General features: G+C 43.8%; 1 protein-coding gene and 1 pseudogene across 15 annotated transcripts in view; one reads left to right on the top strand and one right to left on the bottom strand.

The window, feature by feature from the left end:
- DCTN1 (dynactin subunit 1) overlaps positions 1-12,697 on the bottom strand; it is a 30,194-nt gene extending 17,497 nt beyond the window's left edge. For 4 of the 14 annotated variants that reach the window (XM_082356555.1, XM_082356551.1, XM_082356552.1 and 1 more), the window contains exon 1: positions 1,324-1,544. In XM_082356555.1, the coding sequence (XP_082212681.1) occupies positions 1,324-1,356 (33 nt within the window). In that variant the 5' untranslated portion in view covers positions 1,357-1,544. Of the gene's footprint in view, positions 1-1,323; positions 1,546-12,454 lie in introns of those variants that run through there. The other 10 variants (XM_082356544.1, XM_082356553.1, XM_082356556.1 and 7 more) reach the window with 9 other exon arrangements.
- On the top strand, positions 1,670-21,821 carry LOC309611798 (non-histone chromosomal protein HMG-14-like; annotated as a pseudogene). Its single transcript, XR_014249755.1, has 4 exons — positions 1,670-6,822; positions 12,125-12,264; positions 13,810-15,007; positions 20,400-21,821. The product of XR_014249755.1 is annotated as a non-histone chromosomal protein HMG-14-like (transcript).
- The last annotated feature ends 2,481 nt before the right edge of the window (positions 21,822-24,302 follow it).

Below are 24,302 nucleotides of genomic sequence, written 5' to 3'. Positions count from 1 at the left end.
CAAACAAATAACTCAGTTTAGACCAGGCTCCCCACAACCCAGTGCCTGACTCAAAAGCCTGAGCTGGGCAGACAGGTGAGTCAGTGAGTGACCCCCCAGAATCCTGTTCCCTCCCTACTGCTGCCTGTCCTCCCTGAGGGCACACAGCTGTGCCTCCTTCCAGCCCTAAGTCACTACCACTCCTTCCTGACCTGACTTCCCCCACCCCCACCAGCACACTCCTAGATGCCTCACCAAGCCCATCCAATGATTTACTCCCTTCTTCCTGGCCTGAGCCCTGTTCTATCAACTCTCTACCCACAAGTTCTGGAGATCCTTCACTCATGCTATGTTGCTATAAAAAGAAAAATAAAGGCCAGGTATATCGGGTACCTCAGATCTGTCCCGCATCTGTCCCCCAGACTCTGCCCAGGGGTTCAACTGGATGGCTTATCACCCTATCCATGGTGATAATGGACAAGGCAAGGGAATAGACTAAACATTGTCTTTGGGAAGCTCTCGGCTTCTGACATACCCGTGATGACAGGACAACATGAAATTAGGGTTCCAAATAGGCCCATGGCTTAGAAGAAAATCACACCTAAGCCATTTTTAGCAATAGCAGCTCTGTGAACCAGGGGCCTTGCAACAAACAGAGAAGGAAGCATGAAGAAGTGACAGCATGGCCTTGAAGACTCCACAGGGCCCCCTTCTGATGCCCCCACTTGGCTTCCTAAGAGAGCTCTGCCAGGGCCAGTGACTCCCTAACTCTCTTCCCCAAAGAGCTCATCCAAGAAGGTGAGGATACCGTTCCCAGGGGCTCCGAGAGGCCAAATCATACCTGGGACAGGCGAGTGGCTCTCACGGACCTGACAATAAAAGGAACTGACAGGAACATCAGGGCTGGCCCCAAACTCAGAGACGCTCTCCAACCTCCTAACCCTAATAAGCCTCTCGGAATCAGGTGGACACAGCAGTGGCTACAGATTCAATCTCAGTCAGAAGAGCAAGAAAGCGAGTGACAAACAACAAAGCAGCTCTAAAGAAAGACTTCACTGAAAGGCCATTCCAACCCACCAACCCCATTTGTAATCCCCAAGATAGTCTGGCCCCCTCAGGAGCCTCTGGCCTGAGGTCCACTTGGAGTCAAAGGTCAGGCCTCACCAGTACCCAGAGAGGGCCCAACTCTGGGAAGGGAAGCCTGTGCAGTCCCACACGGTCAGGGCCGCGAGTGGCCCCAGCCTAGCTCCCGCCTGTCTCCCCACCCCCCACAGCAATGTCCACAGCCACCCAAGGCCTTCTCCAGAAGCCCTCCCGTGGCCATCCCAGACCAGGGCCACTTACCCGGCTGTACACGTGCCTCTTGCTCTGGGCCATGCTGCTCACCCGGCCTCTACCCCCTCCCCCAGCTGGCCAAAGACAGAGAGAAAAGGCAGAAACCTAGGCAGGAGGGTCAGGGCTCCAGGCCCTCATGGACAAACACAGAAGCCAGCAGGCGTGGCCCTCCCCAGTCCATGGACCTCCCTGGGTGGCCTACTGGGGTACAGGTGGGGACAGAGATGGGGGCTGAGGAGCAAGTCCCCTCTGCTGCTGGAGGATTCCTGAACCCAGAGACACCGAATCCTGCTTGCCAGCTGATGAGTCTCACTCTGCGCTAGTGCTGCTCTAGACTTGTCAGGAATCGAGCTAGCCTCTGGGTCCTAGTGCCCCCTTGCTTCACCTGGGCCTGTCAAGAGGGACAGAGTGTAAGGGACTAGGCCCACGCCAAAGACCCTCAACACTCACCTCTAGAGTACACTGTCCTACGGCTAGGAGCACAGCCCTGCTGATCCTCCTAATCTGCACCCCCTCACCGTCACTGCCACCTTTCCCACCCCCAGGATGTGAGGCCTCAGCAGACCCACAAGCATCAAGTGACACATTCACACAGCCAAAGTAAGGGTCTCTCGTCCCCCTTTCTAGTGCTCTTCCTCCTCCCTCCCCTTTCTAAACTCTGGAGTCAGGTCCAAACCCACGTGATTAGGGTCTGAATTTCAATCTCACCCTGGGCCAGAGCAGCCAGGCCCCCTGCCCAATACACAGCAAAGGAAGGGCAGCAATGGAGGCAACTTCTCACTCACACACTCACACACACACACACACACACACAGAGCAAAGCAAGTCAAGTACCCCAGCTCCTTCAACACTGGCAAAGGTTGCCATGGTCATTCTTCCTCCCTTCTAGTTGTTATAAAGGGCCAGGCTCTGAACCCTAAGAGTATCAGGTTCAAACGGATTAGTAAGGGTGGTGGTCAGAAACAGAGTCCCACTTGCCCCCTACAAGTGGGGGCAGTGCCCAGTCCACCTCGGCCACCTGTCCCCTGTTCTCCTGGCCTTGCCTCCTAGGCATCTCCTTAAGAGAAACAATGAGATGGTTTGTTTTCTATATTTCACAAAATTTCTTTAATAACCATATTACTTTTATAATTTAAAATGTTTAATAAGATTATGCATTCTAGTGAGAGGTCTCAAGAGGGCTATGTAACCACTTCATTCATTTATCCATCTAATGGGCTAGAAACCAACAGTCCCTGCCCCTAAGTAGCTAACAAGGTTGTCCTGGGGTCTGATCTATGGCTCTAACGGGTACAGTGTGGCTGTAGATCCCCTGGCCCGAGGGATACCTGTCTTGTCTGCACTGGGCTTCACTGGCTGAACAGGGTCTTCCTCCATTCCACCCTCTTTCTAAGGCAGGCCAGATAGCCTAATAGGAGAATGATAGCCAACAGCCAGATATATGGCCCCCAAACACCTCTCCACATCTCCAATCCTGGCCAGACCCCCTAGGAAACCATTTCTCTCCTCCTCTGCAAAATCTCCACGTTGCCCCCTCTTTTCCCTATTCACCATTACACAGGTGGGCAGGGCCATGCAGCTCCTTGCGGCCTGGACTTCTGTACGTTCAGAACACTTTACAGTCTACAGAACACCTTAAAAAACAATTGTATAGTACCATGGTTAAGAACACCGGTTCTAGACTCAGGCTGCTTACATTCAATCCCTGGCTTCACCACTTGGTAGCTACATAAACTTGGTCCAGTTACTTAACATCTCTGTGCCTCAACTTCCTCATCTGTCAATTGGGAACAAAGAACATGTCTGAGAGCTGTTGTGAGGATTAGCTGAGATAATCCATGTAAAACACTTAGGACATTGCCTGGTATTTAGTAAGTACTCAACAAAGTTAGCTAATAACTTAGTTATCATCATATTTGGACATCAAAGTAACCCCATAAGAGGCAAGCCAGGAACAATGCTGACAAGGAAACAGGGCTTAGAGAACTGAGCAACTTCCCTGAAGTCACACAGAAGACAAGGAGTAGAGCCGTAACTGGAACCAAAGCCTGAACCAGAACCCTCTGCACTTTTTACTCTCCTCATTGATACCACACATATTTCTAGGCTTCCAAAGCCGTGCTCTTCCTCTGGACCACACTACCTTCAAAGATTCAAAAGAGCGCACATCCAACAACAACATCACAGCTCACTAGCCACACAAGTGTATATAGTCACCTAACTTCTTAGATGCTGTTTCTTCTATAAAATGGGACTATCACCTGCCATATCTACATTAATGCTCAAATAAGATAAAGCACATAAAAGTGCTCTGTAAAAAAAAATGCAGAAGCTGTATAGGTATTAAAATAAAATGTCTAGATGATAAATATTATAAGGAATTACAGAGAGGAAAAAGGTAAGCTAAAAAGAAAAGGGATACTTGATTATCCCTTGAATCATGAGGTTTCTGTTTGGATATGTGGAGAGGAAAAGCCTACAAACATTGTAATTTGTGAGTACAGTATGAGTAGAGACAGAAATAATTTTGCTTGACTAGGGAAAATTAAAGATGACTAGCTTGGCTGAATTAGTGAATTCTGGATGAGTTCTCCTATCAAACTATAAGCCTTTTAAAGCAGACTCCTCAACTTTTCCTCTTTATGATCCCATCACTCTTAGCTCATGAAGTCAAATATTTATTGAATGAATTAACACTGATATTGAGATGTATTAGAAGGTAAATATGGATAGTCAGGGAATTTAACATCACGTAGAGATAGATGAATTGGATCCAATAACAACAGGAAGCCAGTCTCTTCCTGGGCAGGAGACTGGCATAATGAAAGCTATTTTAGGAAGATCAAACAGGTGTCAGAGAGCAGAATGGAGTTGAAGGCAAGAGCAACTTGATAAAGACAGGGAAAACAGCAAGGAGGCTATGGCAGTAATGAGCAAGGGGTGAGGGGGTCTGAGCCAGGCTCATGAGAGAAAAAGAGAGGGAAGAGGAAATGGACCAATTCAGAGACAGTACAAAAAAGCCCCGAGAAGGCCCTATGATAGATCAGACATGGGGAAAGAAGCAGCAGGCCTGTATGGGCTCTGGAGATGGACAGACCTGGGTACAGCTTTGGTTCTCCTATTTCCTCATGTGTATGACTCTGGGTAAGATATTTTCAGAGCCCTGGTTACCTCAACTGAAAAAAGGGGGAAATAATACCTACCTCACAGGGATGTTGTGAGGATTAAATAAGACTGAAGTAAAGCATTTAGTACAGTGCTGAGCACAGAATGTGTGTTCAACAAATTGTAGATATTGTCTTCATCATTACTGAGAGGGTACATCAATGACAAGTGCACACGGTAGGAACTCAAACCTCACATGAATAAATGGATGCATGGATAAGTAAAGGAATGAATAAACTTGGGATTTTCAAGCAGGTATAATGGGAGAATGATGATTGATAACAACAGAATTGGGACGGGAAACTGAACATGTTAAGAGAGAGAAAATAAGTCATAGGGCCTTCTCAGAGGCAAATTTAACTGTGACCACTAACACGTGTATTTCACGATCTCCTTCCAAAACGAACCTGTGCTGCAGACAACACGGATTCCACTATTTCCTTTCTACAGGTGACAGAATTGAGTCTCAGAAGTCAAACAACTCACCTAAGTCTCATAGCCAGCGGGGCACATGTGAGTAGGAAGGGGGGCACATTTGACTAGCTGTACAGGTAGGTGATCCTTCAACAGCACCATTGGGCCCCACCCCATGTCACACAGGACAACTCTGAGTTACATGCTACCTCAGCCAGAAGACAGATACTCCCTGGATTTCTAATCCATTTTCCTCCCCAATGATATTAAATACTGCTAAAAAGTCTAGGAAAATGGAAAGACAGGAGGGAAAGAAATCTGTGTCTGATAAATAGATTACCAGTGGTCTCGGAGAACATTTCAGAAATGAGAGGAAAAGAAGTGGATTATTAGGAATTAAGGAGGAACTAGTAAGGAGGAAAAGCCTCTTTGGCACCCAGACTGCACCATTTCTACCTTGCTTTTACTGGTACCACAGCATCCTTTACGCCCCTGACCTCCTCTTGTCTCACCTTACCAAACCTTGATCCTGGGCTAACCCAACTGTTTGCTTTCTCTGATCCCACTTGTAGAGGCTTGAAATCCAGGCAGTCTGACAGCAGGGTCCACACACTTGAACTGAACTGCATTAGGCACGGGGTATTTCGATTTGGTTGCAAAGAGATAAAATGAAACATAAAGGTAATCAGCAAGATACAGATTTTCTTATAACCAGGGTGAAGTTGTACATCTCTAAAAGCACTAGTAGGGGAGGGATATGTGTGGATATAAGTCCCTCAGGAGTCAGGAAAGGAGAGGGGAATAGAAGCTCAGGTACTGGAAGCTTGGAAGGCCGGATTCCAGATATGCACAGGAACCCAGAAAGAAGATAAACAGAGCCTTCTGTTCCTAGGTCCTACTCCAGTATCTGCCTTGCAGATCTCACACAGATAGGACCTAGACCCTAAATAGACTTTTTTTTTTTTACCTCTCCAGCTCTTCATTATCCCCAGAAATTTCTGTAGCCCACTCCCAAACTGAATACAGGTCTACCCCCTCCCAGGATATGCCCCTCCCCTAGGAATACCCAGTGACTACCAGGCCCACCTCTAAAGGGCCCAGACCTCCAAGAGCCAGGAAGGAAAGCTACACAATATGCCTCACTTATCCTCAATGAAGGCGCTTCTGCGGGAAGGCAACAAGCACTTGAGTGCAGCCTGGTACTCAAGAATTGCAAGCCAGGATTTCCCTGGTGGCGCAGTGGTTAAGAATCCGCCTGCCAACGCTGGGGACACGGGTTCGATCCCTGGTCTGGGAAGATCCCACATGCCGCGGAGCAACTAAGCCCGTTGCCACAACTACTGAAGCCTGCACGCCTAGAGCCTGTGCTCCGCAACGAGAAGCCACCGCAATGAGAAGCCCGCACAACGAACAGTAGCCCCCACTCGCTGCAACTAGAGAAAGCCCACGGGCAGCAACAAAGATCCAAAGCAGCCAATAAATAAATAAATAAATAAATGTTCTTTGAAAAGAAAAAGAATTGCAACCCTCCCAGAGCTAGCAGCAGTCCTACTTAATAGCCTACTCTAAGTTCCTGCTGCTTTCTCCCCATGATCAACCAGCAAGTCCCTGGCACTAGGACCCTGCAGACAGGGAACCCTGAGCCTGCGCTCTAAAGAGAGAGATGCACCATTTCACAACTTCAGCAAAAGCCAAAGCAGCCAACAAAGCCACAGCCACCTCGGCTGGCTGTGCTGGGCTCTGCCTTTTGGGCAGCTCACCGGCCACTCCCCAGAAGCAGAGCATTCTGTCCTTTCTCTTTTTAAATCCACGTCATCATCTGATCATAATGGAAATCAATCTCCTCAAGTCACCACGCAAAGGCGTATCCATGGCAACATCAAGAGGAAGGACACAGAAATGATGCTCCAGTGGCTGCAGCAGGAAAAGGTAAGCCCATTTCTCTTCCACCCATGCCATCTCACCATTCTCCCCTTTCACTCAAGTCAGGTGTGCACCTTACCTACAAATTCTATCTATCACACCAATGGGGAAAACATCAAAGGTGAGTGTTAATAATCTATGCTATTACGTAAGGTCATAGGTCTGCCTAGTCCCATAACTGGCAGTAAAAATTCTTTTTCTGGCTGATTGAGACAAGATCTCTTTTCTTATTCACCATCTCAATTGACATGGTCTTAGCCTGCAGTACCTAACAAATCATTATCAGTCACTTGTCTTTCTAGTCAGGTTGCTGGGAAATCACACAAGGATTTCAGAATTCCGTATGTAGTTGTAAAAACACAGCAGCAACACTGACCCCACCACCCTGCTCACCCAGGCCACTATCATACCCACAGACTGGCCCACCTTAGCAGCCCTAAACTCCAGCCCCTCAAGGACCAGAAACTGGGAGTTGGAATTAAATTTCCGCCTTTCTCTGATGCCTCAAGGAAGGAATGCCATTTCTGCAGAGGTAAGAGATTCATCAGACATAAGTTCTACTAAGTGTAAGTAATACTCCATGCTTCAATTTCTCCTTCTGTAAAACATAGATACTAACAATACCTTTCTAACAGGGTTGTTGTCAGAATCACGTGAGAATGCCTGAAAAGCACTTAGAAGAGTGCCTGGTATGAAGCACTCAATAAAAGTCAGCCATAATTATTATGAAGAAGAGGAAAGAGAGGCCTACATTGCAGGATTCAAGTTCAGAGGGTACTCAATGTTCGTGGAGCATATCTCAACTCTGCTCTCTTTCCCTTTCCTCTCTGGACAGTTTCAAGTTTCCCTTACCACTCTCAAGTCCCTGTTCCTATCCGAGCCCACACCAGGACCCCCATTCCTCAGCAGATAACCTTGCTGAGAAAGGAAACTGAACCTATTAGATAAGAATTCCTTTGCAAATTTAGGTGTATCCATCATTGCCTCTTTCTTCCTACATTCTTTTCCTTTCTTCTGTCATTCCTCTTCAAAAGAAATGATGTCTCCTTTTCAGAGACAACCCTCCACCCTCCTCTGCAATCATCATTTCCTTTGTGCCTTCAAATGCAACCTCTCTACTGGCTCTTACACATCATCAGATAACCCATGCTCAAGACTTCTAGGAAAATCTGTCTCTAGTCTCTGCTACTCCTCCACAAGCTGCCACCATCTTCCTTCCTTCCTTCCTTCCTTCCCAAACTACTCAAAGGGAGTACATCCTCCCTATCCTCATTTCCCATCCACTCTTCAATCCACCTGGCTCCCAACCAGCTGCTCACACTAAAAAAATAAAAGAGCCCTGGTGACCACAATCTCCTAACTGCCCAATCTCAAAGTACATTTTCCAAGCGCATCCTACTTGACCTCGCTGTAGCAACAGAGGCTGCTGATTCTCTTCCTGCAACTTCTTCCTCTGTAGCTCCCTGGACACCATTCTCTCTCACCTTGCCCACCAATCCTTGTCATCTCCTCTGTTATCTTCAGCCTTCTATAAGCATGGCTAGGCTCATCCATTCCAACAGCATCAACTACCACTTACATCTACCACCCCTAGACACAGACTCTCTTCTGAACTCCAGACCCACATTTCCACCTATCTGCTAAGCGCCACAGACGCCCAAATTCAACATGACCCAAAACACACAGAAGCTTCCCCCAACAAATGTTCCTCGTCTATACTCCCCCTTTACTACTGGTACCACCATCAATCCAAAATAGAAAACTGAGTCATCCTCAACAACTCCCTCTCTCTCTTGTTTTCAACAACCAATTAATTAGTCATTACGTCAGGTGAACTCTGTCTCTACAATCTCCGATTTATCCCCTCCTTCCCATCCCCACTAATCCTTAATTCAGCCTGAAGCCAAACCCAGGTTACTACAAAAGTCTCCTGATGTCCTGGATCCAGATTCTCCCCTTTCAGTCTATTTCCACAACTAGCTTTCCAAAATATAACCACATCACCTCCCTGCCTAAAAACCTCCAGTGGCTTTCCTCCCACAAAATTGAATCTTAGAACAAAACTACAAGCCATTAAAAACCTGGCCTCATTATGAATCTAATCTCATCAACCACCTCTCCTTTGATCTCAAAGTTCTCTTAGATTCCAGCCACTTGGATCTACCTATCTTATGCCTCTGCAAATGTTGCAAAAGTCACCAAGTCTCCCTCTTCATCTTCAAGGCTCAACTTACTTATCACCTCTTTCCTGAATATTCCCCTGATGTCTCCCTGTGGAGCTAGTCATTCCCTCCTCTGCCCTCACACAACACTTTGGAAGTATCTCTATTACAAGATCGCATTTTACTTACAATATCGTCTCCCTTAACCCATCGTGAATTCCTCCAGGGCACAGAATTTTTATTCATCTCAGTATCCTAAGCACTGAACACAGAAGACACTCAATGTTGAATAGAAGCCTATACCAACACCAGGCTCTAGGGATATAAGTTGGTTCTGACAGGTTTCCCAGAGACACCATGGGGGAAGTACAACAGTCAGGCACACATACACCCCAAGAGATGTAGCTCTTTCCTCACCAGATAGGAGCCTAAGAAACTAAAAATGCAGGGACAGCTCCAGGTCCTATGGAATTTGGTAGTGACAATAAATCTCAACCTCATATGCTTCCAGGGTAAAAGAACGAGGGGGAGGGGGAGGGGGAGGGGAGGGGGAGGGGAGGGGGAGGGGAGGGGGGGGAGAGAGAGAGAGAGAGAGAGAGAGCGCGCTCTAGGCTCTAGGGGAAGTGCAGATCTTCTGGGAAAATAGCTTTAGCGTGGCTTCGGGAGTGACAAGGGTCCAGTCTCTGCTTCGGTGAAACCCTCAGTGGATATGTGGGAGCTTGGGGAGGTCAGACTGGATAGCCAATTTGTCCATCAGCCAAGTACAACTAATATTAGCTGGAACTTCAAAAGGAAAATTATATAAAACAAAATTCAGAGACTCCAGGATGGCAAGAACCCTAAGATAGATCTGAATCAGTCAATTGCTCAGCATTTCCTTCTCAAGGGATACTGAGGATCCACTTCTCAATTCCCTTGGTATGGGACAGCTAACCCAAGGCCCACACACCACCCAGTACCAAGAGACAGGCTAAACAACCTAGGAATCCTCTACCACAATCCCTCCTGACGTATAACTCCAAACAGCCACTAACAATGATAGATCTGAGCAAGTACAACCTATGGCAGTTGTCGATCATGTATTATGATTTTCCGAACTATTTTGACTCCTCGCTAACAACTTCTTTTCCTTTTTACCCTCATGTTCATTCAGGCCCAACTTATCAATTCTTCCTCAGTATTGCCTCCTGCATTCTTCCTTTCTCCTCCATTACCACTGTCATCACTTTGGTCTGCCATGTAACAGCTTTGAGAATTAAGGCAAATCATTTACTCTCTTTGGTGCCTCATCTATAAAACTGGGTAACAGCTGCTCTGCCTACCTCACAGGAAAGGTTGTCTGTGAAAGGTTCTGTAATCTGTAAAATGTTATACATAAATAGAAGGCATTACTATTATCATCAACCTAAGTCCTCTTTACTGATATGTGAAGCATATCTGGCTCCCTGCCTCTCTCCTTCCCCACTTCCAACCACATTATACACCACAATAAGACAACTACACACTCTAAAACATTGCTTTGCCCAAAATCTTTCACTGACATACCATTTCTTACTTGAATCAAACAATTCTGGATCTGACATATGCAGTGTCATCTCTGGAGCACTGCCAGCTGCTTAGGATGCTTTCCCTAGTTTTGCAAGCCCCACCCATCCTTCCAAGTCCAGCTACAGCCCCACTACACTCCACACAGAAGGACTAAATTTAAGAGACAGGGATTTGAAACAATGTCATGGAAGAATAAAGGATAATTCAGTTTGGGGAAAACTTGGTAGAACCACTGTCATGTCACACTTTAAGAGTCTTTTTTTTTTTTTTTTTTCCGCCATGCCACGCAGCTTGTGGGATCCTAGTTCCCTGACCAGGGATTGAACCCAGGGCCTGGCAGTGAAAGCACCAAGTTCTAACCACTGGACCGCCAGGGAATTCCCAAGAGTCATCTTTTAAAGAGGGATTATTCTTTTTTTCCTGTTTGATTCTAAGAGATAACCTAGGACCAACAGGATGGAAGTTATAGAGATGTATTTTAGCAATATGAAAAACTTCCTTATTGAGCTATCCCACGATGAAATGGGATGCCTTACATGCAGTAAATTCCCCATTACTAGAAATGTTCAAGCCCAAACTGGCCATAGGGCAAGGATATTTTAGACGTAATTCAACTATCACAAGGGTAACTGGACTAGAGTCACAACATTTTAGGTCTGAAGGAAACCTGAGATCTTCTAGTCCAGTCTCCTATTTTATAGGTCTGGACAGGGGAAGTGATCATTCAAGGCAGCACAGCTTGCTCTGGAGAGCAGGGAACAGAACACGGTCTCTTTCAATCCAGTGAAAACCGTTGCTACTCGAAGTGTGTGTGGTCCATGGACCGGCAGCATCCGCATCACCCGGGAACTTGTTAAAAATACAGAACTAGCCAAAATCTGTTCTTTAACAGATTTTGTGTATGCAGCATTAAAGTTCAAAAAGCACTGACCTACACTGCCCCTTCCAAACCCTGAGTTTCTAATTCTGGAACTCCATTTCCCAAACTGTTTCATATGTTAAACAGAGGTAACACCCAAGAAAAACAGTATTTTCCGTTCAAATTTGGGAAACTCTCCGTACTATACTTCCACTGGGAAATTCGTGATAAAAATATCATTAGCATACTGAAAGTTCCAAAATATTCTGTAGTAGAGAAAACTTTAACCATGAAGTTTCTGAACATATTTGAGCACAAAATGTCTTTGAAAAAAAAGTTATCCTTAACTACTATCGCTAACATCCCCGGACCTTGGGCTTCGCCCGTACATTAGCTAAAGATCTTCAATCTCCACCTCATAGCTCCTTGACTCTCAGTACCTTAAGCATACTGGATTAGTAAGTGGTCAAGATGGGCTTGCTGCTCTCCACACTGTAATAAGTGAGGATAAGTTTCTAAATCACCGCCTCTTAAAAATAGCGGAGTTCGTCATCTGTGTGATTTAGTTGTGGGGATGCGCAAGATGACTGCTCAAGGGTGAGCCTGCCAGTTAAGGCGGAAGCCAGGAATGGGAGACTGACACACCAAACGCATATCCAGACCCCCACCTTGAGTCCGCTTTGTTTTTTGTTTGTTTGTTTTTCTGTTTGACACAACTTCTCAACCGTGTGCCCCACAGGAAACCTGTAGCTTGGAATGGGTTCAGGGGTGCCTTGGACGGTCCCAGGAAAGGAGTGGAACACTTGCAGTTCTGGAGGAATTCGGAGACGCAATCACTCGACCCCGGGAGAACACCACACCGCAGGCTGAAGAGCTCAGGTGGGTCGGACCAGCCCAGACCCAGGGGGCGCCCACCCCCGCCGCGGCCCACCCCTGCCGACCCCCGCCCCGCCCCGCACACCCGGCTCCCGGCCGCGCCCCAGGCGAGCGCCGAGCCCCCAGAGCACAGCCAGGAGCCTCGAGAACACGGTGGGGGAGGAGGCAGTTTCCAGGGTCGCCGCCTCCATACCTGTCCTGTCAGGGGCTCCACGCCCGGCTCCGGGCCCCACCGGCGACCGACGCCCAAGCCCTAGCGGGGGCCCGCCCCGCCCGCATGGGCTGCCCGCCGTGCCGCCCGACCCCTGTAGGCCCGTCCCAGGTCCTCTAGCCGCTGAGGCCCAGAGGCGCTCTGGGTCGGGGGAACACGCTGCTCTTTCCCGAAGACCAGTCCGGGTTAAATACTGCGCGCTGAGCGCAGCCGAGAAGACTTCGATCAGGCACAAAGCTGGACACCTGGAGCGAAATATGCGCGTGCGCACTGTACACGGGAAGCCGATTAGGACCACAGGAGAGAGGCGAGCGGTGGCCAGCGACCTCTGCAGGCAGAGGGTAGACAGCACAGAGAGGATCCCGAGGATTCCTTTGCGTTGGGCAAAGGGCTCCCCCAGAGGGTGGCTACGCTTTTGAGTGCTAAGCTGTTAATTAAAACAATACTAGTAAACCATCTTTCGTCAGGTAGCTTGAGGAAAAAATTAAAATTTGCTGCTATTCAGCATTATCCATCATATGGGGATTCAGGCATTCTCATGCCCTTATTATGCAAATTTACGTAATGGACTTTGGCATTTTTTAATTAAAAAAAAAAGGAAACATGGGTGGCAGGAGTGGCAGCGGCTGAAGTAGGAGATAGATGGGCCCCTGGGCTGGACAGCTGGTGCTTGTCAAATGGAGCAAAACTGAAGTTTGTCCTCAGCCAGACAAGAACGCAAGGCCCATTTCCCTTCCTTCATTGATGTGAAGGGAATGAACTAGCAGTGGGGTATTTGTTGCAGTAAAAAATAGAAATGAGACTTTTCTTTTTGGATAAACAAGGAAAATAAGTAAACAATGAACAGGTTGGGGAAACAGCATAACCAGGCCTGAAAGTGTTAAGCAATCTTGGTTATTCTTTAGCTGTTACTACTCATAAACACGTGTAGCTAGACTTGTCCTTAGCAAAACTAATTACTCTCTGACCCCATATGAATTATCCTTTGCACCTGGCATTTCTTCTCCTACACACCCTTGCAGCACTCTTCATTTCAGAAAGAAGGTCACAGCTGATAACTTCAGGGACACCAGACCCGGTTGCTGATGACGCCAGCTTTGGCCATGAATTTGCAGAAGAAAAGAAATGCAAGACCTTAATTACTTTGAGCCTTATCACCTACCCCAGACCACGGGCCCCAACCTATAAAAACCTTTCCCTATGGGGGGGTGGGGGGGGCACAGTTCTTGAGACTCCAGCCTGCTGTGTTCCCCCTTTTGCCTAGCAAAGAATAAAGCTACTTTTTCTCCTTCCTCCAAAACTCCGTCTCCGTATTTCTTTTCGTCATTGTTGCACAGAAAGCCAAGATTTTGGCATCACGGCCAGGCAACCCAGCTTCGCGAAGATTCGTGGCATGCCGTGGCCCGCAGGCACCCAGCACGCGCCCGCCCCGCTGCCAAGGTGCCCAAGAGGAAGGTCAGCTCTGCCGAGGGGGCGGAGAAGGAGGAGCCCAAGAGGAGATCAGCGATGTTGTTGGCTAAAACAGCTTCTGCAAAAGTGGAAACGAAGCCAAAAAGGTGGAAGGAAAGGATAAATCTTCAGGCAAAAAAGTGCAAACAAAGGGGAAAAGGGAGCAAGGGGAAAACAAGCTGAAGTGGCTCACCAAGAGACTAAAGAAGACTTACCTGCAGAAAACGGAGAAAATAAAAATGAGGAGAGGCCAGCCTCTGATGAAGCAGGAAAGAAAGAAGCCAAGTCTGATTAATATCAAACACCCGGTCCTATCAGTGGTCCCTGTCTCCCTTCTTGTACAATCCAGAGGAATATTTGTATCAACTATTGTGTAAATGCAAGTTTTTTAGTAGCTCTAAAAACATTTTTAAAAAGGAGGGAATCCCCCTTCATCTCATTTTTTAAGTGTGTGACAGGGAAGAGCTAAATCGGACTCCACATTGGATCTGTTTCTTTGACTTTAACCTTTCATTTTCATTGCTTTTGTTATAATGGCCTGCCTCAGAAAACCCTGCCCACCTGTGAATGGCTGCAAGAAAAAAGAAACTAACACATCCCCTCACTGAGGCTGGTCATTCCAGGAGATGTTTTGCAAGACTGATGGCCCTTTTACTTTACTTCCTCACCGCCTCTCCCTCTCTGATTCTATAAAAGAAACTGGCATCCAGACCCAGATAAGATGGTTTATCGGAGACACTAGTCTGCCATCTTCTCGGTCTGCCGGCTGTCCGAATAAAGTCGTATTCCTTACCTCAACACCTCATCTCCTATTCTTTGGCCTGTTGTGCAGCGAGCAGAGCGAGCTTGGACTCGGCAACAAATTTAGTGAGCCAACCAGGAGCCTTGCTCTTGTCTAACCAACCCTGGTCAGGGAATATTGAGGCAAGGCCCTAGCAGCTGCCAGGACCATTTGTCCTGAGGATCTTCCCTTCAAAATTCCCTGAAGCGGCGGCACTGGCTATCCCAGCACTTGGCAATTGAAGCAAGGAACCAACAAACTTCAATTTGGTGCTACGAGTCAATGGACTCGATTCGATTTAGAGGGTAAGTCGCTCCGGCGTGCACGCCAGGAACATATCCCTCCCCCCCTCAATCTGGGCTTTTCCTTTACGGGACAAGCCAATCTGGTTGGGGTACCCTGCTGGAGGGCGGAATTGTTGTTGGACTCTGCCCAATTCTGGGAACTGGTTCCCTGGGAACTAGTTCATTGGTTTTGTAGGGTAAGTCTACCCGATCTGGGAACTAGTTCGTTGGTTTTGTCTTGGTTTTGTGTGCGTCGATGCTAGAATTTGTGCCTTTTGTGTTGGAATTTGTCGGCGTCTTCTGTGTCTTGGTGTCATCAAACTTTTAAAAGTGGAAAATACTCCATCTATCCTAAAGGAGAGCCCTTTGGGGAATATATTAGATAAATGGGCAAAACATAGCCATGAGCCTATGACTAAGAAAGACATGATGTACTATTGTAATAGGGTGTGGACCCAATATATGTTAGGATCAGAAGAACGATGGCCCCTGAATGGCTCACTCAATTATTATACAATCTCGCAGTTAGAAATGTTCTGCAAAAGAGCAGGGAAAAAGGATGAGATTCCATATGTAGGAGCATTTATGCTATTGCATCAGGAGGAAGAGGAGTCAGAGGGCTGCCACCTTATGGTGCAGCAGTCTGAAAGAAAACCCAAGGGGAAACCTGTTCTACAAGGGAAGAGAAAAAAATGAGAGTGGGGACATGTTATTTCAAAACTTAAACTCCCGTCCAGCCTATCCAGCTCCCCTAGTGGCCAAGCAGGCTGCACCAGCAGTTGTTCCGACTGCCCCCCCCCCCATGCCACCAACAATATTCACTGCCTCCTGTTTCCCCTACCCAGGGGGATCAAACAGAAGTTTCTATGGTAACACCCGGGGCACAGAGACCTGGTTTAGTATCACCATCTAAGACCCGACAGGGCACCCAATTTGGACTGGGAGTCACTTCTGCAACAGGGCAATTTCCCTTGTCCCAATATCTTGTAAGAGGCCAGGACACTCCCTTGGACTTGAGGCTTGCAATTCTGATTTCCCCACAGGAGCCCTAGGTAACATTGACAGTGGGGAACAAGTTGATAGATTTTCTAATAAATACGGGTGATCTTAAGAGGCTTGTAATTAAACATTAAACAAAGGGGAAACAAAGTCATCCTAGGAGAAACTTGCCTTTATCTTGCCTAGATACAAATGTCCTATCTGGTTTTCTCAAAAAACCCTTATCTCTGCCATCTTTTTAAAATGCAAATTTTGAAAAAGAGGGTACAGTAATTTAGAACTTGACTTGTTTTCCATAAATACTAGTAGAAAGGGTTTAGCCATCTAGACAAGTGAGCTTGATTTGTTCCATCTGCCAGAAACCCAACTTTAATGCAACCTCTTTTGTAAACTGATGGGTTTTACATTGCTGTACCTGACTCAGGGCTGAACTTCTGAAATGAGAACTATGATGTCTCTCTGTTTGTTTGTGTGTTTGTATGTGTTTTTGTCTTTGGATAACATTGCTGAGGTTAATCTGTAAATGAGCCCTATTTAATTGGCTTAAAGAAAAGTAAGTGCTTACAAACCAAACAATTCTAAATACAAGAGAAATTAAGCTAAATGAGTTTCAGGTTCGTGTGAACTGGGAAATATTTAGTATTAAATTAATACCTGGTATTAATGTTAAAGTTTGTTGATTTAATTAATACAGACATGTCTTTAGAGCCATCAGCATTATGTATAGTACTTTCACTGCACCTAGGTTTAATAAAAGTTAAATGAAATCTTGTTACATCTGTTGCAAATTTGTCAGCAAGAAAAATAACTTGATATGATGAAATTAAAGTAAATATAAATGAAATAAGATCTTTTGGGTAAGCTATAAGAATAATTATGTCTTAAAAATCATCTAAAATAGTTTCTCCAGATTTTGGTAACTATTACTTGCCTCTTGGTTGTCACTGAAAATTAAGGTTTTTAAGAGTCGGGGATTCTAATTTAAATATATAATTAAAGCTACTGAAAATAATAAAACATTTCAGCATGGTAGAATGTGTGTTTTCAGTTAAGAAGGTATGAGGAATGGAATTACATTTTACTGAGAAAGCTTTATACATGGCCAGGATTAACTAAATTTCGATTGAAGTTACCTAAGTAAGTGGATTTTGTTAAGTAAGCTAATACAAGACTGGAATTTGATCTCTCTGTTAGAAGTGCTCCTTTTGATAACAGATTATATAAGTTTCTGTGCCCTTAGGTGATCCGTATTTGTTTTCTTTTAATCATTTTGTGACTTTGGTTAAATGAATAAGTACTGTTTCTCAGTGACCTATGATCCTGTTGTGTTTTAAAACCTTTTTGATATTTTTAACAAACTTCCTAAATATCAAAATCTGAATAAAGCTTTTTAGCCTCCAGCTGACTCTGAGATACTTCAAAAGAACATCTCTGAGACATCTCAGAGAGAGATGTCAAACTAATTTTATTTGGTATGTTAAATTACTTCAAAAACCTTGTCAAGTGATTGGAGATGAACCTTAGGTTATGGTGTATGGATAAATGTCATTTTTATAGATATTCCAAATTCTATATGGAATCCCTAACATCTGCTACGTCCTGATGTTATCAAGCATAATACTAGTTATTATAAAATGTTATATCCAAGTTTCCTGCTAATTACATTGTACTCAAATCTTTAACCATGCTATTTTAAGTTTTGTCCTGATGCTTTTACAAAATGAAGATTTTCAAGAAGACTGATAAAAAGGAACTTTTTAAGAAATATAAGTTTCTGATAGCCTTTAGATAATATCACTGGACTGGGTAACATATGACAAAACTAATGGGAAACCTGATTATTTCATCCAGATCAATGGGAATTAATTACATGAGACTGAATAAAATGGTAAATATGATTTATAACTTTATGACTTTGGGAAATATACTGACTTTAATCTTTGTTTTTCAGAAAAACCTTTTCTCTTATGCGATGACCTACAACAAGTTGATAAAGTTTGCCTTTGTAAACAAAGACGAAACATTTATCTTTTTCTCTCTACCTGATCCTGCCAGAATTTTTTGTCTACAGCTGGCTCTCCTGTGGACTTGATATTATGTTAATCATTGTTTGAATTTGTTCTTTATTTCCAGGTTGTTTGTGCTTTGTGTCTCCCTGCAGCACTATGTCTTTGTCAATGCTACTAGCTGCATTACTTATATCCTATTTTATAAGATTGTTGTCTCTTGCAGTACCCAGTGTGTAACCAGGCCTCCAAACAAAACTTCTATGGCTAAACATCTTAAGAAAATAGATCACTTTTATAACATAAAATAATTGTAATAATATGATTCTAGGTATGGGAAGAAGCAACAAAGGAAAATGTCTCCTGGATCATAATTAGAGGATCCAGAGAATCTTTAATTATCAACAGAGCCTAATCCAAAAATTAGCACCTAGAGTGGCATATCAAGAATCTTTGCCTGACCTGGGATGAGCCTCCCAGCATCGTGGGACAAAATTTGATCGTGAAATGTCTCCCAAATATTGGTCAGATTCCTGACCAAGAGGAGAGGATCAGTCATTGGCGATTGCAGCCCTCCAACTTGAGCTAGTGAACCCTGAGGAAACTCAGGAAGGAGAAGAATACCTGCCATCTAGCAGCCATCAGACTGCAGCCACTCCCTATGGTGAGCCCTGAGGACACTCAGGATGTGAAAATACAGGATACAGGCTCCTGTATATAGCTGTGGTGCATATCAAAGAAATGATTTCAGTGAGCCCAGACTCTTGCATCTTCCCATACACAGAAAAACGCTAAATTCCTTAACTGGTTATTTGGGGAAAGGTGAGGGGAAAATGGAATTTGAGATGTACCAACATCGAAGGTATGTCCCAGTTCACTTTTTTTTTTTTTTTTTTGGCTGTGTTGGGTCTTCGTTGCTGTACGCGGGCTTTCTCTAGTTGCGGTGAGTGGGGGCTACTCTTCGTTGCGTTGCGCGGGCTTCTCATTGCGGTGGCTTCTCTTGTTGCGGAGCACAGGCTCTAGGCGTGTGGGTTTCAGTAGCTGCAGCGCGCGGGCTCAGTAGTTGTGGCTCGTGGGCTCTAGAGCACAGGCTCAGTAGTTGTGGCGCACGGGCTTAGTTGCTCCGCGGCATGTGGGATCTTCCCAGACCAGGGCTCGAACCTGTGTCCCCTGCATTGGCAGGCGGATTCTTAACCACTGTGCCACCAGGGAAAACCAATTTAAAGGCTTTTAAAGGCACTGTGTACACACATTTTTTATTGTGGTAAAACATACATAATATAACATAAAATTTACCATTTTAACCATTTTTAAGTGTAGTGTTCAGTGGCACTAAGTATATTTACATTATTGTGCAACCATCACCAGTATCCATCTCCAGAATTTTCTCATCTTCCCATATGGAAACTGTATCCTTTAAACACTAACTCCCTTTTCTCCCCTCACCCTAATCCCTGGTAACAAGCATTCTACTTTCTGTCTCTATGAATTTGACTGTTCTAAGTACCTCATATAAATAGAATCATACAATATTTGTTCTTTTGTGTCTGGCTTATGTCTTCAAAATTCGTTCATGTTGTACTATGTATCATCATTTCTTTCCTTTTTAAAGCTGAATAACATTCCATTGTATGTATATACCACATTCTGTTTATCCATTCACCCGTAATGGACATTTGGGTTGTTTCTAGCTTTTGGTTATTGTAAATAAGCACATTTTTAAAAACATAAGTACGTATCCCATTCATCCCAACCCCAAGATCCCTAACCAAAGCAACTTGATGCCAGTTTTTTTGTTTGCGGTTCCAGAGTCAGTCTCTGAAAACGTAAGCATTTTAGATGCAAATAGCATCTTCGTATACACACTATTCTGAAACTTGTTTTTTTTAAATTGAAGTATAGTTGATTTACAATGTTGTATTAGTTTCTGGTGTACAGCAGAGTGATTCAGATATACGTATATATGTATATATACATATATACATATTCTATTTCGGATTCTTTTCTGTTGTAGGTTAATACAAGATATTGAATATTCCCTGTGCTGAACCTTGTTTTTATCTCCACTGGACAATACATCTTGGAGGTTGTCCATATTAATACATATTGATCTGCCTTGAATTTGTTTTTAAATATATATTTTTAATTTGAACTGGACCCATCTCTCTGAGTGCTTTACCAACCTTTAACAGATATGCTGGGTTTTCATGTGAAGATGCCAGGCCTTGGGTAGAATGGGGGTAGTGATACAGGAAAGACCCAAATCCTTCTCAGCACCGTGAAAAGAGGTCCCACTGAAGACAGGATGTACAAACAGGAGACGTATTGTTTCTTCTATATTGAATTAGGCTGAGTGATCTTCAAAGAAAATTAAAAATACTGTCTCTGTCTTACGTGTTTTTTCATAGGTGCCAGCCTGAAGCCCTTTCTGATGAGGAACATGAACAAGACCCCAAAGATCCTAAAACTCCAATTTGCATGACTAGAGCCCATCCTTCCAACCTGTGATACTGAACAGAGAAGAACATCTGTGCTCATTTGGGTAGACTCCTAGGTACTCCAGAACATGGGAAGGAACCAAGAGGGGAAAAACTCCCCCTGAAGACAGAAATGCTGTTTCTTGGAGGGAGGAGGTGGTTTTCAGGCTGAGAGATAGAGGGGGGATTGGATAAAGGCAGAGAGCAAATCAAAGGTGACAAAGCCAGGTATGGGGGAAGACAGATGCAGGGGAGAGAATCATCTACATTAGCTGTACTGGCGCTGTCTGATAGAAATAGAATGTAAACTTTAAAATTGTCTTTAATTGTGAAATATGCTAATTTTTAAGAGGTTTTGTTGGAGAAAATTATTAAAAGTAAATTTTATATAAGCCAGCCACATATATAATCTTAAATTTTCTAGCAGCCATAATTTTTTAAAGTAAGAAGAAACAAGTGAAATTAATTTTAACAAGATGCCAAAAATATCATTTCAATGTGTAATAAATATGAAAATATTAATGGGATATTTTACATTTTTTGTACTAAGTCATTTGAAATCCAGTGTACATTTTGCACTTATAGCACATTTCTATTTGTATGTAGAGAAGGCTCTACAATGTGGGATAAGCCAGAACAACCATAAAAAATCACTCTTACAGTGGGGACTTAGGACTACGCAAGTTCTATTTTAGAAACCATGAGAGAAAACATATCTATAAGTAGGGACATTTTTGTTAAAACAGATCAGACCCTTGAAATAATATAAGATCTCATTAAGCTGTCTAAAATCAGGAATACAAAGATGCCCAATATCTCTGATTCTAACCAACATTGTATTTTAGGACATAGCTAATACAATAAGGTAAGAAAAAGATACAAAAGGCATAAAGATTAGAAAGGAGGAAGTTAAACTGTCATTTTTCACAGATGATATGATGAGATACACAGAAAATGCCAAAAGAATCTGAAAATTATTAGAATTGATTAAAAATATTCAGCAAGGTGGCTAGATATTAAAAAATCAATATAAAAACTCTGTTTCGGGCTTCCCTGGTGGCGCAGTGGTTGAGAGTCTGCCTGCTAATGCAGGGGACACGGGTTCGAGCCCTGGTCTGGGAGGATCCCACATGCCGCGGAGCAACTAGGCCCGTGAGCCACAATTACTGAGCCTGCGCGTCTGGAGCCTGTGCTCCGCAACAAGAGAGGCCGCGATGGTGAGAGGCCCGCGCACCGCGATGAAGAGTGGCCCCCGCTTGCCGCAACTAGAGAAAGCCCTCGCACAGAAACAAAGACCCAACACAGCCAAAAATAAATAAATAAATAAATAAATTTATTAAAAAAAAAAAAAAATCTGTTTCATTTCTATAACCAACAATGAAAAGTTAAATAATACAATATTTTAAATAAAACTGATGCATCTAGTAATAAACCTAACAAAATATGTTCACAACCCAAAATTATAAAATCATATTTGCAGACAATAAAGATATCCTAAATAAATGCAGTATAGCACATTCGTGAACAGGAAGATTTAATGTCATAAAGAAGTTAGTTATCCCATATTAATATATATATTTGAAATAATTCCAATCAATATCCTATCAGGATATTCTAGGAGCTTGAAAACAAATAAATCTGTAGAGAAGCGCAAAGGGCCAAAAATAGCCAAGAAACTTCTAAAGAAAAAGAAGACAGTTGAGGGGGTGGCTGTGCTTAAAGTTGTGTAATTAAAGCAATGTGGTATTGATAGTGAAACAGACCATTAGAACAGAAACAAATCCAATTCCCTGGCAGCCCAGCTGTTAGGACTCTGCACTTTCACTGCTAGGGGCCCGGGTTCAATCCCTGGTCGGGGAACTAAGATCCCGCAAGCCATGAGTGCAGCCAAAAAAAAAAAAAAAAAAACTGGCTAAGAACAGAAACAAATCCAGACCAAAAACAAACACACATACACATGAAATTCTGATATGAGAAAATTTATATTATTAATCAGTGGGAGAAAGACACTATTCAACGAATGGTGCTGGGACAATTGATTATTCAAATGCAAAAGAAGGAAATAAAGAAGGAAGGAGAAAGGAAGAAAAAACTGGACACTCACATTTCTGACACTACAGAGGACTAAATATCACAGAAATTCCACCTGATATAGTGCAACTATAAATGCTGGATCATTTTACACACACACACACACACACACACACACACACACACACACACACACACCCTTATTTGTATTGCCTGAATGAACTGGTCAGAAAGTAAGGGAATTCCTCAGAAGCTAGAGATGACGTGAAGTTATGAATCCCAAGGCACAGATGATAATTAGAGCCAGCATTTGCTAAGCCATTTCCTGATCTGGAACCAGGGTTTAAAGGGCCATGAACAGGGACAGAAGACAAAATCGGGGGTTGAGCAGAGAAGGTTGAAATGGAAAACTATCCCCTACACACATAAAACCAGGGTAGTCAAAGAGTAACACCCCCAGAGAGCAAACTTAAGAGAACAAAAAAAGGTGCCCCACAGAGGGAAACAGGAAGAACAAAAGCCTATCTCATCCTTGGTTCAAGGTGTAGTGGGAGAAAAATTCTCACATAATTCGGAACAATAAGTTTGTACTCACACAAGTTTGGGGGCAGAATGTATAGCATGTGAGTGGCCAAAAAAAAATTCCAAGACAAAAACTTAAAGTGGTCCAAATTGGCATAGTTCTCCTAGAAACTTGGCCAAACTAAATGTAAACCCTCTCTGGGGAATATACTTTAATCCCAGGCATCAAATAATTCCTACAGCTAGAGTTCCAAGAACCATGAGGGTACAAAGCCATTAAACACACAAAGAGACAAGCTGCCATAAACTATTCAAACCTGCAAAGATTACTGATTTTCGAATTTTCAGTTACCATATATAAAATGAATATGTTTAATTTGTTTTTAAAAACATAAAGGGGGATTTAAAATATAGGGATGGGGACTTCCCTGATGGCACAGCAGTCAAGAATCCGCCTGCCAATGCAGGGCACACGAGTTCAATCCCTGGTCTGGGAAGATCCCACATGCCGCAGAGCAACTAAACCCATGAGCCACAACTACTGAGCCTGTGCTGTAGAACCTGCAAGCCAAAACTACTGAGCCTGTGTGCCACAACTACTGAAGCCGGTGAGCCTAGAGCCCGTGCTCTGCAACAAGGGAAGCCACTGCAATGAGAAGCCTGCATACCACAACAAAGAGTAGCCCCTGCTCGCCACAACTAGAGAAAGCCTGCGCTCAGCAATGAAGTCCCAACGCAGCCAAAAATTATTTAATTAATTAAGAAAAAAGAGAACTACAGTATATATTCATATCCTCATATTCAGAAAATCCAAGGGATTCCCAACAGAATAAGCGAAAAGAAATGCACATCTGGAATTATACTTGTGAAATTGTAGAAAAACAATAACAAAGATAAAATCTTAAAAGGAGCAAGAGGGAAAAGGCAGATTCCCTACAAAGTAACTGTTAGATTAATATCTGATTTCTCAAAAGCAACAATGAGAGCCAGAGACAAAAAATATTATCTTCAACAGGATAAGAGAAAATAACTCTTCAAATATGAAGGTGATACAATAAAAAACTGCAAGAAACACATGGAGGCTAAATAATATGCTACTAAACAACCAATGGATCACTGAAGAAATCAAAGAAGAAATAAAAAAATACCTAGAGACAAATGAAAACGAAAATACAACTATCCAAAACCTATGGGATACAGCAAAAGCAGTTCTAAGAGGGAAGTTTATAGTGTCACAGGCTTACCTCAGGAAACAAGAAAAATCTCAAATAAACGACCTTA

This window comes from Balaenoptera borealis (assembly GCF_965194805.1).
Source record: "Balaenoptera borealis genome assembly, chromosome: 15".
Lineage (NCBI taxonomy): Eukaryota > Metazoa > Chordata > Mammalia > Artiodactyla > Balaenopteridae > Balaenoptera > Balaenoptera borealis.
The sequence above is the reverse complement of the archived record's forward strand: the minus strand, read 5'-3'. Positions and strand labels throughout refer to the sequence as shown.